This window comes from Hyaena hyaena, unplaced genomic scaffold, assembly GCF_003009895.1.
Source record: "Hyaena hyaena isolate Hyena2069 unplaced genomic scaffold, ASM300989v1 scaffold_158, whole genome shotgun sequence".
NCBI classification, from domain to species: domain Eukaryota; kingdom Metazoa; phylum Chordata; class Mammalia; order Carnivora; family Hyaenidae; genus Hyaena; species Hyaena hyaena.
In genome coordinates, this window is record NW_024080790.1 from 232,928 (window position 1) to 246,100 (window position 13,173).

Here is a 13,173-nt window from a genome sequence, read left to right on the forward strand (position 1 = left end):
TAATCAAACCTAGGGAGAAGGTCACTGGAAACTCCAATCTGTACCTTGTTAGTCAGAAGCACAGGAGACAGTCTGGGGCTTGTGACTGGCATCTAAAGTGGGAGGTGGAGGCAGACTTATAGGACTGAATCCTTAATTTGTGGAATCTGATACTGTCTCTGGATAGATACTATCAGAATTGAGTTGATGTTGGTGGGGGAAGCCCCAGTTGAGATTGGGTCCAGGAACTCTAAAAGAGGGACTCAAACACAGCAAAGTAGGTAGGCCAGCCCTGAGATTTGTTGGAGGAGCTCCAAGTAGATCCTTGACTCAAAGTATCTCCCTCACCAGCTACGTACAGTTCCTCCATTAGTACTCTATACCTTTAGAGAAACCCATGGTCCTCTTCAGGATTCAGAAGTGCTTGGATGCGATATTGTGATTAATAATTACAAATATGTGTGTGTATATATGTCTATTTGGTCATTGTCCCTGATTCTGTCACATAGCTCCTTCTGGGAACTCCTTGGAATTTCCTAAGTGATAAGACCATAAAGGTGTCTTTTGTTGCTAATGGAAATCACCTAAGGATGGGATCTGGTTGCTAGTGGAGCCAACCTTGCAATTAGAGGGTTGTATAACCTTCAGCCCCCACCACTTCCAGGGAGGGGATCTAGGCTGGAGAGAGAGTTCAGTTGCCAATGAAGCCTCCATAAAAACCCAAAGGACGGGGACTGGAGAGCTTCCAGGTTGGATAATAACCAGTAACCTAGTAAGTAAAATATTTCTCTGAGTTCTGTGAGCCACAAACTCTGTGAGTTTGGTGAGCCACCAAATTAATCAAACCCAAGAAGGGGGTCATAAGAACATTCGATCTAGAGATTGGACTTGAGACTGGCATCAGAAGGGGAAGGGAAGGTCTTGCGGGACTAAGCCCTTAATCCGGAGCTGTGTCTGGATAGACAGTGTCAGCACTGAGTTGAACTGTAGGATGCCCTGCTGGTGTCAGAGAACTGCTTGGTGGTGTGGGGGAACCCACATACACATTGGAAGTTGGTGCTAGACCCCTTAGATTGCATAAGTAGACTGGAGAGTTCAGATGGAGGACAAGGGAGACAGGCTGAGTGATGTTGGAGGTCATCAGAGGACACGCCCACCAGTTGATCCATGAGCTAAATCTAGGCAATCAGAGGCTCCTCCTCCCCTCTACTATCCTTGAAATGTAAGTTCTGCTTGCTGTCCTTGCTCTCAAAGGCTGCTCCAGGCACAGTCTTGAGCTAGTGACATGGTGTTGAGACTATCTGGATTGCATACATGACTGAACCCAGTTAAGACCTCTATATACTTTAAAGATTTGGTGGATGCGTACAGAGATCTACTTCTCTTGATGTTGCCCCAGACAAACCTCATCGGTAAGTTCCCTTGCTAACTAAACCTGCTGTCTACCAGTCTAGAGCAGCCTGCCTCTTTCTTTGCTCTTCCCTGCCTTCCTTGAAAGGGAGCTGGTTTCAGATTTCACCTGGGAAGCTCCTAAAGAGGTTACAACCCTACAAGTGATCACTGCACTAAACCCAAATGTTCTGCCCGTGAGCACTATCTGAGAAAGGGATGGATTATCCTGGGAAGTAACATCTCTCATCAGGGAAGCATCCAGCCAACATTGGCCTAAGATGCCTCTAGAGGAAATTCCAGAATCAGGTCAGTGGACCAGGAATCCATTCAAGTCCCTTCCACCCCTGAGAGTTTAGATGTGCCACCTTCCCATTTGTCCCCATTTGGACATGGGTTCACTGTGTGACTTTAGTCAGTCACTCTCTTTCTCCAGCTCTCAATACCCAGTAGCGGTTCCATTCAAAGTTCTGCCCAGATTGGCCATTTCCTGACTCATTAAGCCAGCCAAGAGCCTCCACCCTCACACACACACACACACATTGTAGCCCCAGTCTAAGAGAGCTAAGCCCAGAATCCCTAGGGCCTCACTGGGAGGAAGTATTTCCAAACGGATAGTCCCCCAGTGCATCCTGGGAGGTGGAGCTGACCCACAGGGAAGGTCAGGAATTCTACTGACCAGGAAGAAAGAACCAGGCAGCATATATTTAGCTCCCTAAAAATAACGGGAAGCCAGAGGTGAGGGCTGGAAATTGTCTGCTAGGACTGGGAAAGCACTGGAAAAGCTGGGGGAGGGGCAGGAAGGACAATGGAGGAAAGGAAGAGGGTCTGACAGGTCCTGGTGGGCAGGGGAGGGGAATGTCTGTCCCCTTCCCTTGTGATCTGTGACCCAGATGAGTCAGATATTCCGGATCCAGAGATGGGGCCTGGGTGGTGAAGGAGGGCTGCCAAGGAGACTGGGGGAGCCATAACCAAGGCTGCCCAGGAAGCTTGGGGACACATGAGGTTTCTAGAGAAAAATCAATCCCAGGAGGTGACTGTGCCTCCCTCCAAAGCAGGAGGGGACCCAGGGACAGCAGAGCTGGTGTGAGACAAGGCTGACTTGAGCCCAGCGGGTGGGGCCAGGGTTCCCTCTTGTCCCCTTCCCACCTCTTCCATGCCAGCTCCCTTCCCCAGCACCCTGAGCTCTCGCCAGGGAGGATCAGGCCTGGTTGCTGGTAGGTGAGCTATGACACACCACTTGCATCAGAAAGGCAAGGCCTCAGACCAGACACCAGTCTGATGCAAAGGTCCAGTGGGTACTTACCCCCGTGGGTTGATTCTTGGTGTCCAGCAGGGGGGCATTGAAGCTGGCAGATAGACTGGGGGTAGCAAGGACCTCCCGAAGTGGGACTTTGGCTTCCCCCAAAAACCTAAGTGGAGAGAGAAGTAGAATGTAAAGAACTACCCTAACGTGCCTGCCTCTTCTCCCAACATTCCACCCCCACCCCCACCACTACCACCTTAGCGTACAAACAAACACCCTGCAGGCAAAGCTGATCTGCCGAAAACACCACAGTCCCCTAGGACCCCTCCATGCTCCCTAGCACCTGACCCCAGCCACCCCATGTACCATCCCTGAAGGGCCAGGCCCCTCTCCCTGCACAAGGATGAGAGACACCTTCTCCCAAGGTCAACTTTGACCCCCTTCTACCTCTCCCCAGAGGTCCAGCCCCACCACCCCTGTCCTCCTGGACACTTCCATATAAGGGCTGTCCTGGCCATCAGGCCTCAGCAAATCCACCAGGCCAGTGTCTTCCTGAAAGCAGGGCAGTTTCTCTACCACCACATCTGCCTTGCTCTGAAGCTGCAGTAGCCCCTCTGTCCCTCATCTACACCGGCCATCTATACTGCTTTCCCAGGCCTTGGCCAGCAATGATCATAAATGAAAAACAGTCTTTCTTGTCTTCAGAGACAGGGAGAAAAGCAAATTGGGTCAGGGTGGATATGCCCCACTCCCAAGAGAAGCCCAGGACTGTCACACCACACACACCTAAGGAAGCACCTCCGACTGAGGGGTGGGGGTCCCATAAATATATAGGCTCTTAGAAAGAGTAGGTCGCTGAGTGACGATCAGTTAAGGCATCCTTCAGAGAGTGCCAAGGAAAATGTTTGTGTTCCCAACGGGCAAATTGCATTCTGCACCTCTGTAGCAGTTGTAGGAAATCAGGGACAGCAAGTGGCCCTCGTCCATCAGAACTGTTGCCTGAGGTCTGCATCAGACTTCTGTGTGCCTCCTGCATATTGCTGTCAGGGTGTGGACAATGAAAAGCCACGAGAGTGCTCTCATCATTTGCTTCTTAATTTTTTTTCCCTGATGAATAAACAGCACACCTGTTATTTGGGGCCTTCTTTTTTTCTAGTGTCTGTAACAACTGATTTGAATATAGGTTTTTATAAATGTGGGTTTTATGTAGTTTTATAAAATAAAACTTCTATCTTGACCCAAATAGCTGATTTTTAAAACTGGCTGCTCACACAGGAAGCCGTCAAAATCCTAGAGGAGAATACGGGCAGCAACCTCTTTAACCTCGGCTGCAGCAACTTCTTACTAGACGTGTCTCCAAAGTCAAGAGAAACAAAAGCAAACATGAGCTACTGGGCCTTCCAGATAAAAAGCTTCTGCACAGCAAGGGAAATAATCAACAAAAGGAAAAGGCAGCCTACGGATGGGAGAAGATATTTGCAAATGACATATCGGATAAAGGGTTAGTACCCAAAATCTATAAAGAACTGATCAAACTCAAGACCCAAAATACAAATAACACAGATAAGAAATGGGCAGAAGACATGAATAGACACTTTTCCAAAGAAGACATCCAGATACCTAACAGACACATGAAAAGATTCTCAACATCACTCAATATCATGGAAACACAAATCAAAACCATAATGAGATACCACCTCACACCTGTCAGAATGGCTAAAATTAACAATATAAGAAACAACAAACGTTGGCAAGGATGAGGAGACAGGGGAACCCTTTTACACAGTTGGTGGGAATGCAAATTGGTGCAGTAACTCTGGAGAACAATATGGAGGCTCCTCAAGAAACTAAAAATAGAACTACCCTACAATCCAGCAATTACACTACTAGGTAGTTACCCAAAGGATACAAAAATACAGATTTAAAGGGGCACATGCACCCCAATGTTTATAGCAGCACTATCAACAATAGCCAAACTATGGAGAGAGCCCAAATGTCCATCCATTAATGAATGGATAAAGAAGATGTGGGATGTGTGTGTGTGTGCGTGTGTGTATAATGGAATATATAAATATAATGGAATATTACTCAGCCATCAAACAGAATGATATCTTGCCATTTGCAGTGACAATGGAGCTAGAATGTATTATGCTAAGCAAAGTAAGTCAATCAGAAAAACAAATACCATATTATTTCATTCATATGTGGAAAGAAACAAAGCAGATGAACATATGGGAAGGGAGGCTGTGGGGAAGAAAAGAAAGGGAAACAAACCACTAGAGACTCTTAGTGATAGAGAAAAAACTGAGAGGTGATAGAGGTGGGTGGGAGATAGACTAGGTGGTTGATGGGTACTAAGAAGGGCACTTGCGATGAGCACTGGGTGTTGTATGTAAGTGATCAATCGCTGAATTCTACTCCTGAAGCCAATATTCCACTGTATGTTAACTAACTAAAATTTAAATTTAAAAAATAATGGGGCGCCTGGGTGGTTCAGTTAGTTAGGTGTCCAACTTCGGCTCAGGTCATGATCTCACGGTTTGTGGGTTCGAGCCCCATGTCGGGCTCTGTGCTGACAGCCAGCTCAGAGCCTGGAGCCTGTTTCAGATTCTGTATCTCCCTCTGTCTCTGACCCTCCCCTGTTCACATTGTCTCTCTCTCTCAAAAATAAATAAATAACATTAAGAAATATATTATCTGTCTCAATTAGCACAAGTTCAGCAAGCAAATACAAGAAAAATAAGCAAATAAATAAAAAATATTTTAAAAATAAATAAAAATAAATAAATAAATATTCATAAAAAGAAAAAAACTGGCTGTTCACAATGAGATACTACCTCACATTTACTAGGATGGCCGCTATCAAAAAAACAGAAAGTGGGTGAGGATGTGGAGAAACTGGAACCCTTGTGCCTTGGTGGTGGGAATGGAAAAACGGATCAAAACATAAAATCTAGCAATTCCATTTCTGGGTATTATCCAAAAGAATTGAAATCAGGGACTCGGAGAGAGATTTGCCCACCCATGTTCATAATAGAATTATTCACAATCGCCTAAAACTTAAACAACCCAAGTATCTATCAATAGAGGAATAAATAAACAGATCAATGGATAAATAAAATGCCATAAACAATTAAAATAAAATGAATGAATTAAAAACGTACATACAATGAAATATTATTAAGCCTCAAAAAAGGAAAGAAAGTCTGACACCTGCGACATGATGAACCTTGGAGACATGATACTAAGTGAAATAAGCCAGATACAAAAAGACACCTACTGTATGATTCCATTTACATGAAGTTCCTAGAATAAGCAAGTTCATGAAGAAAGAAAATAAAAGAGATGTTACCAGGGGCTGGAGGCAGTGGAAATGGGGAGTTATTATTTAGTGGGTACAGTTTCAGTTTGGGAAGATGAAAAAGTCCCAGAGATGGATGGTGGTGATGAATGCACAACAGCGTGAATGTGCTTAACCCACTGAACTGTACACTCTCCATGGTTAAAATGGTAAGTTTTGTGATGTATATTTTACCATGATAAAAGTAATGAATTACTAATTAATTAACTGCTGCTTATGTAAGCTTCTGGACAATAAAATCACTTGAGCTCCATTCTTCTTGGGAACTGTGGACTGTTAGTCGCCTTACAGGTTCCTTCAATAGCCTGATTTGTGCTGAATTTTGTAACATTTTTCAGACATTTCTTTAAAGAAAGGGCTAAAGAGAAAGATGGTCACTACTATTCATTCCTCATGATGCCAGGAGTCACATTTTCTAGAATCTGGGCTGCTGTGTGTTATAGTCCCTCATAGCACAGAGCAGGCTTGTACCACAGCATAAGCAGGAGCTCCTGGAGTGTCTCCATCCCACAGGGCCAGCGTGGGGAAGGCACCTGTCACCAGTGTGTTGACTAAAGTGTCCTCAATGTCACCAGGTAGAACCCAAGACTTGACCTTTACTGCTCACCTGCTTGGACCCACTGACCTTTGTCCCACATTTTTCCATAAGCTCTTCTTTCCAGCTTCTCACTTAACTCAGGAAAAAGACCCCACTGGCATAGTGTCCTGTGGTGGAAACCAAAACTACCCCTCAAACAATAGCAACTGCCCTGAGGAAGAGTTCCAGGGGCCCAGACTACACAGACGAGGTCAAGCTTAACTCTCCACGTACAACTGCGGATGAACCACGGAGTGAGCCGTGCAGTGACTGACAGTTACCTTTACCTCATTATAATACTACGATCTCTGCCTGAGGAGAGTGCAAGCCTCATTTCCATAACATACAATATAAGTACAGGCATATTTCCTTAAGGTGCATGACTGACCTCAGGCCCTATCTAAAGATTTTAAATAAAAGGAACGCATTCACCCCTTGCTAGCGAGTCATGGCTTTGGAAGTTATTTCCCCATGATCTTCATCTGCTGCAAATAAAGTTTCCTTTGTGCAACAACAACTCTACCAGCTACAGCTTCTGTGACTCACCTAGGCGCAAACCCCTGTTAGCCAGGTGACACCAGGACACAGGCAATGTCAAAAAGACAAGAGAGTAGGTGTAAAAGACCTGTGAATCCATGCCATCAGAGTGACACTTCCCTTGGGGCAGCAGAGCAGAGAGACTGGTGACTCGCAGAGCCTGCCCCAGAGCTCAGGTCCCCACATCCCTGAGGGGTCACATAGGGGAGGGAAAGGCAGAGCCGGACAGTGGGAGTGGAGATGTCAGGCCTGGTGGGGAAGACGTGCTGCTGGAGAAGACGTGCTGCTGGAAGGGAGCCCTGGAGGCTGCTGCAAGAGCAAGGCCTGGCCTCTGTGGCCTCCCTCTCTGGCACCAGGTCAGCCAACCCTCCCCCTATGGAGAATTCCCGGAAGTGGGGCAGGAACAATGGGAGGAAATGCAGAGGGAAGTGCAGGCCCCACCCCCGCCAGCCCAGGCACCTCCGGAGGCTGGGAGACCTGGGCCAGAAGGGACCGCTTGTTATTTCCTCCCTTAATATCTTTCTGGACCTTGAAATGCCCCCACCTTCCACCCCTGTCACAGGCCTTGGGACCAGTCCTTTGGAGGAGCTGGGTAGCTTCACAAGCCCCCTCTTCTCTAGGAGGAGAGGCTGGAGGCAGCACAGCAGGCTGCCTGTACCCAAGCCTAAGGAGCAGACTGCCCCGGGGTAGGCAGCTCAGAACTGCTCTGGGAGGCCAGCCTGGGGGCGGCCGGACCTCCTGGGGAGGTAGGCTGGGTCTGAGGCTTGATCATAGGAAACCCTTACGGCCACTCTTCATTCATTCTTCCACAGAGATGGAGGAGAAGGGGAGGAGGGACCAGACGCTCAGGGAGACCCACGGGCATCCAGAGATCAAGACTGAGGCACAAACTCTACATGAAACATGCGATGCCCTGTGCTCAGTACCACTGGCGCTGATACCAACCAATGGCCCCTTGTGGCAGACAGGATTCAGTCATATGAAGCAAGGAGGGGCCTGGGGGTCCTGCACCAGCTGCCTCGAAACCAGCTCTGAGTGTGTGCAGAGCCTGGCAGAGGGGAATACCCCCACGCCCCCATCCCTCCACCCCTCTCCCCCACCATGGGCCTTGGCCCCGCCCCCGCAGCCTACTGATAGAAACATGTCTCTGTTTTCCCAGCCTCCCCAGACCTGGCCATCCCTCTTGGCAGTGCTATCTATGCTCTGGAGCCACTGGAATGTGAGGGCAGGAGAAATGCAAGGGCTGAAATCGCTCCTGCCATCTCACAGACTGAAAGAGAAGTCAGGGATTGGCACCGGGGGCGGGAGGGAGGACAGTTCAGGCAGTTTACACATTGACAGGGCACACACTTTTCCTCCAAGGAAAAGGAACTGGCTCCCAGACTCATCGTCCAGTGAGGCTACTGTCCTATCAGAGATGGGAGAAGAACTATGGGGTAATGGCCTCCAAATCCGAGCCCTAAGTGGGAAGCTGTAAATTAAAGTGGCCAGGTAAGCTTATTTTAATGCAGCACAGAGAAATCTAAACAATTTCATATGAAAACATTGGACCTTTCTCTGTGGATGCTAAATTTAGGGGCACATTTTGATGAGGCACAGGATATTTGCAGGGTCTTAATGTGTCTCTTAAAAGACTTTGGGAGGGGTTGGCGCCTGAGTGGCTTAGTCAGTTGGACATCCAACTCTCTGAGACAGGGTTGTGGGATCAAGCTCCACACTGGGGTCCTTTCTGAGCGTGGACCTGCTTGAGATTCTATTCTCTCTCTCTCTCTAAAATAAAATTTAAGATTTCAAAGAGGGGAAAAGAACAGTAAATACGCAATGGAAAAAATCAGACACCACCTTGACAGGTGATCAAAATGAACATCACCAATGAGGTACATCTTGTGCTTCCAGAACCTGAGACGGACCCAACACACCCACACGGTATTCTGGCCAGGAATGAGCAACAAACCTAATCATGAGAAAAACATGAGACAAACCTCAAATGAAGAACATCCAATTAACAAAAAACTGGTATATTATATTATTTAAAAATGTAAGTTGTTATAAAAGGCAAAGTTGTGAGAATGTTGAAAGAAGGCTGTTGAAATATAACAAAATTCAATATAGGAGTCTAGACTGGATCCCATACTGAGAAAAAGGGGCAGAGGACTTGCTATAAAAGATGTTATTTGCTCAACTGATAGGACAGAAGATGAATGGTGAATTAGATGAAGTATGGCAGCCACGTTAAGCTTACTGAGGCTGATAACTACACTGTGATTATGTAAAGGAATATCCCTAATCTTAATTCCTAGTTTTAAATTCTAAAAACTATATTTTACACATTTCTTAGGAAATATACACTGAAGTATTTAGGGATAGAGGGCCATAATGAATGTAACTCATCCTCAAATGAAAGAGAGAAAAAGGAAGGAAGAAAAACGGGAAGGAGGGAGAGAGAATATTATAAAGCAAGTGGGGTAGAATGTTAATCAGTGATTCTAAGTAAAGAGTATATGAATATTCTTTGTTCTGTTTTTTTAAGCTTATTTATTTATTTTGAGAGAGAGTGAGTGTGCACAAGCAAGGGAGGGGCAGAGAAAGGGAAATAATCCAAAGCAGGCTCCTCAATGTCAGCACAAGGCTGATATGGGGCTCAATCCTGAGACATGAACCATGAGAACATGACCTGAGCCAAAATCAAGAGTGGGACACTGGGGCGCCTGGGTGGCTTAGTCGGTTAAGCATCCGACTTTCGCTTAGGTCATGATCTCGCGGTTCGTGGGTTCGAGCCCCACGTCGGGCTCTGTGCTGACTGCCAGCCCGGAGCCTGGAGCCTATTTCAGAGTCTGTGTCTTCCTCTCTCTCTGACCCTCCCCCTGCTCACGCTGTCTCTCTCTCCTAGAAATAAATAAAACATTAAAAAAAAAATTAAAAAAAAAAGAGTGGGACACTTAACCACTTCACCAACTGAGCCACCCAGGTGCCCCTTCTTTGTTCTATTTTTGCAACTTTTTTATAAGTTCAAAATTATTTCTTAAAAATAGCTCCAGAAGTGTTTCCATATATCAGTTTCTCATTCTTTATCTTTTAAACTAAGAAAAGAACATGTCAACTAAAAATACATACATTACAACTCAAATCCGTTCATCACTGACTCAGCTGCACCTTCCTCTCACCAGATTCAATGAATCAGGCATGACAGGAAAGTTAGAGTCCCTGTTCTGGCAGGACGTGCGCGCTCACACACACACACATACACATGCACACACACACACTCAGGGGAGGTTTAAGCTCCCTGGGAGGAGCCAGCCACCATCTATGCCCCCTCCAGCTCTCAGCCATTCATGCCTGGCAGTGAGGAGCAGGAAACGAGGGACAGCCGGACATTCCCACCCCCTGGCCTCTGGCAGCCTTCCCGCCAGCATCTGATTCCCCAGAGGCTGCCCAAAGGTGACTAAATAGTTTTCCACTTCAATCCACAAAAAGACAAAAGAAAAACTATTCTGAAACTCAGGGACGTCCTGAAGTCTATAGTTATAAAAATCCTTGGAAAATAAGGGTACAGTCAACACTTATGAGCACACTAAAAACGATGAGATGGTGAACTATAAATATTCCTGCCTCCCAAATATCCCAGAAAGGGGGGCTTGCAAACCAGCCTGCTGAAACCCAGAGGCTGAACTTAGGCTTACTTTCCCCAACTTCTAGCAACAGCAAACTGCCACTCTGCCTTTTTAAATGTCTAAGTGCACACACACACATTTGGGTGAGTGTCTATTCCTATGTGGGAATGACATTTGTCAGCAGGGAGAAAATACCCTCCACACATAAAACAGATAGAGAGTTAATATTCCTGATAAGATCCTTAACATACAAACTGCTTTGAATTAGTAAGAAAAAAGCAAGCAATTCAAAATATAAGGATAAGCAATTGACAGAAGAAATACAAATGGGCAGTAAAACACATGAAAAGATGCCCAACTTCACAAGTAGTCAAGAAAATAGTTTAGGGGCACCAGACTGGCTCAGTCAGTAGAGTCTGTGACTCTTGATATAGAGGTTAGAAGTTTGAGCCTCAAGTTGTGTGTAGAGATTACTTAAAAATAAAATCTTTAAAAAAAAGACACACACACAATTTATAAGATACTTTTTTCCAAGGCACCTAAGTGGCTCAATCGGTTGACCATCCAGCTTCACTCAGGTCATGATCTCACAATTCGTGAGTTTGAGCCCCACATCGAGCTCTGTGCTGACAGCTCAGAGCCCAGAGCCTGCGTCTGATTCTGTTTCTCCCCCTCTCTCTGCCCCTCCCCTGCTCATGCTCTGTCTCTGTCTCAAAAATAAACAAACATTTAAAAAAAAATTTTTTAAGATACTTTTTCCCCCTACCATGGCACTAAGCAAAAATTAAAAGTTGACAGGCACCTTTTTTTACACTGTTGGTGGACATAAATTAGGACACATTTTTGAAAAGTTATGTGACAGAATCTATGAAAATGGTATATGTTCATATCCTTTGATCCAATAATCCCACTTTTAAGGGCCTATTTTAAAGAAAAAAATAGTGTAAGAACATAAAGCAATTTGGATAAAGATATCCACTGAAGGGGCGGGAAAGAAATGAGAAAGAAACCGAATCCCAGTCAGTAAGGATAGAGTGGGATAAATTATGGGGTGCCCACCCTGTGAAATACCACACAACCATTTAAAATGGGGCTGATCAATACATACTAGGAAAGGGTCCATGATGAAGCGATGAAAAGCAGGGTTTAGACTAGTATGTACGACAAGATCTCACTTTTGTTTAAGTCCATGTACACACGCGTATGCAACAGATGTTTGCAGAGGCTTAGGAAAAGCCGAGGAAGACATGCACCAAACTGTCAATAACAGATACACGGAAGGAAGGGAAGCAGCAGATGGGGGAAGGTGGGAAAACTTTACACCTCTTCCTTTATAGCTTTTGAAGAATGGACGTTACTTTTGCTTATAAAAAATACTTTTTTTATATTCCTGTGAGAGTTTTCATAAACTAAAGACTGTGTGTGCACATGTGTGTGGCATGCTGGTGCACACTCTGTACAGCCAAGTGTCCACATAGGGTGTGTGGGTGGTACGTTCACTGTTGGTGTGGTCTGTGTACATGTGTCTGTATGGAGCCAACAGTCCCCACGTGCTAAACAGCCTTCAATGTGCCAAGCACCCAGTAGGGCCTCTGACGCCCACACACTATCTCATTCAAGCTTCACGACAACCATGCAAATATAGGTACTGTGATTGCTATTATCCTGATGAGGAAGCAGGTTCAGAGAAATCTAGGTGGCCGATGTCAGGATGAGGCTCACTACGGACGGCGGTAGGGGGTCCTGAGAGAACTCTTTGAGCCTCATTGTCATGCCACCACCCCTGCCCTGCTCAGCTCTGTAGACAGCTGCAGAACTGAGACCCCCTGCTCCCTTGGGGATGGAATCCCTCCACCACGTCAACATACTCCCTCTGGAGGCCACAGGTGCCATCCGGCCAGGCCCCCTCCCCCAGGAGCCTCGGCCATCACCTGTGCATTCTTGTGCAGGGCTCCTCTTGTTAAGGAACAAGACTTGCTCAGCTCCTTCTGAGAAATGCCCACATTCCCCAATACATTAAGCCCATTGTCCCAGGAGGCCCAAGGACACTCCTCCCTCACCCTGAGGGCACCAAGGCCTAGTCCAGGCTCAGAGGCACCCCTGGAAGCAATGGTCACAGAGGTCAGACCACCATTCCCAAAATACCTCCTCAAAGCCTATAGTGATTCCTGCCGCTCACCATTAATTCTCTTGTTGCTCTAAACAGACTGGCAGGTTGGGGCGCCTGGGTGGCTTAGTCGGTTAAGCGTCCGACTTTCGCTTAGGTCACGATCTCGCGGTTCGTGGGTTCGAGCCCCGCGTCGGGCTCTGTGCTGACTGCCAGCTCAGAGCCTGGAGCCTGTTTCAGTCTGTGACTCCCTCTCTCTCTGACCCTCCCCTGCTCACGCTGTCTCTCTCTCTCTCCTAGAAATAAATAAAAACATTAAAAAAATAAAAATAAAAAAAAATCTTGAAAATAAAATAAAATAAAATA

The 13,173-nt window shown here is 46.3% G+C and overlaps 1 protein-coding gene across 2 annotated transcripts in view; it reads right to left on the bottom strand.

Annotated features, from left to right (window-relative positions):
• DYSF (dysferlin) overlaps positions 1 to 13,173 on the bottom strand; it is a 203,486-nt gene that overhangs the window by 169,140 nt on the left and 21,173 nt on the right. For both annotated transcript variants that reach the window (XM_039239562.1, XM_039239561.1), the window contains exon 4: positions 2,675 to 2,780. In XM_039239562.1, the coding sequence (XP_039095493.1) occupies positions 2,675 to 2,780 (106 nt within the window). The remainder of the gene's footprint in view (positions 1 to 2,674; positions 2,781 to 13,173) is intronic.